General features: G+C 44.4%; 1 protein-coding gene across 1 annotated transcript in view; it reads left to right on the plus strand.

The window, feature by feature from the left end:
- Positions 1-751, plus strand: part of dhodh (dihydroorotate dehydrogenase) — a 14,526-nt gene extending 13,775 nt beyond the window's left edge. The window contains exon 9 of the mRNA XM_043706729.1: positions 421-751. Coding sequence (XP_043562664.1) covers positions 421-475 — 55 coding nt within the window. The 3' untranslated portion in view covers positions 476-751. The remainder of the gene's footprint in view (positions 1-420) is intronic.
- The last annotated feature ends 666 nt before the right edge of the window (positions 752-1,417 follow it).

Here is a 1,417-nt window from a genome sequence, read left to right on the forward strand (position 1 = left end):
AGAGATGTTAGGGGTAGGTTCTTTACTCAGCGAGTCGTGAGTTCATGGAATGCCCTGCCAGTAGCAGTGGTGGACTCTCCCTCATTATGGGCATTTAAGCGGGCATTGGATAGGCATATGGAGGATAGTGGGCTAGTGTAGGTTAGGTGGGCTTGGATCGGCGCAACATCGAGGGCCGAAGGGCCTGTACTGCGCTGTATTCTTCTATGTTCTATGTTCTAAGTCCAGTATTTAAATAATAACATTTCTATCAGAGTAATTGTGTCATATAATTGAAAATGAATTCAGTGGCAGTTCTGTTTTCGCATGTCAGTCTCTTGTGATTGAAATTATTGCTGTGCCATCACACTAAGAGGGAGCTATTTCTTTCTGTTTCTGTGAGCAAGGTCTCAATTGTAATTCAATGTTTTTTCTTTGTAGGGAACAAGGATTTTCCAGTATTGCTGAAGCAGTGGGTGCAGATCACAGGTCGTGAGAGATACAGTTGCCAGTACACATTACAGTGTTCAAGATGGGCCTGTTGCTGCAGTCACAACAGCTACTGTGTAGTTGCAGGGCAACTACAATGGGTTAGGCCCTGATGAACTCAAGGTGATAACTGATGTCTTTCATCAGAATGAGAAGACCTCGCAGCTTCACAGAAGAATATCCCTTGGGGATCACAAGCAGCTGAAGTTTTGTACCAGTTAATGTGATTGGTTTGACAGACAATCCATGGAGTGATAAAATAAAGAAATGGGATTTTAGTGAGCAAAGTTTGTCAAAGATAAATTAACAGTATAAGTATTGCATCCTCACCCAGAGATTCATAGAATCATAAAGATGTACAGCACAGAAACAGACCCTTCGGTCCAACTCATCCATGCTGACTAGATACCCCAACCCAATCTAGTCCTACCTCCCAGCACCCCACCCATATCCCTCCAAACCCTTCCTATTCAAATACCCATCCAGATGCCTTTTAAATGTTGCAATTGTACCAGCCTCCATCACTTCCTCTGCAGCTCATTCCATATACATACCACCCTCTGTGTGAGAAAGTTGCCCCTCAGGTCCCTTTTACATCTTTCCCCTCTCACCCTAAATCTATGCCCTCTAGTTCTGGACTCCCCCAACCCAGGAGAGAGACTTTGTCTATTTATCCTATCCATGCCCCTTATGATTTTATAAACCCCTACAGGGTCACGCCTCAGAGACTCCGGGGAAAACAGTCCCAGCCTATTCAACCTCTCCCTATAGCCCAAATCCTCCCAACCTGGCAACATCCTTGTAAATCTTTTCTGAACCTTTTCAAGTTTCACAACATCCTTCTGATAGGAAGGAGACATTTGCACGCAATATTTCAACAGTGGCCTAACCAATGTCCTGTACAGCCGCAACATGACCTCCCAACTCCTGTACTCAATACTCTGACCAA

The sequence above is a fragment of the Chiloscyllium plagiosum genome, chromosome 17, assembly GCF_004010195.1.
Source record: "Chiloscyllium plagiosum isolate BGI_BamShark_2017 chromosome 17, ASM401019v2, whole genome shotgun sequence".
In the NCBI taxonomy this organism is placed as follows: Eukaryota; Metazoa; Chordata; class Chondrichthyes; order Orectolobiformes; family Hemiscylliidae; genus Chiloscyllium; species Chiloscyllium plagiosum.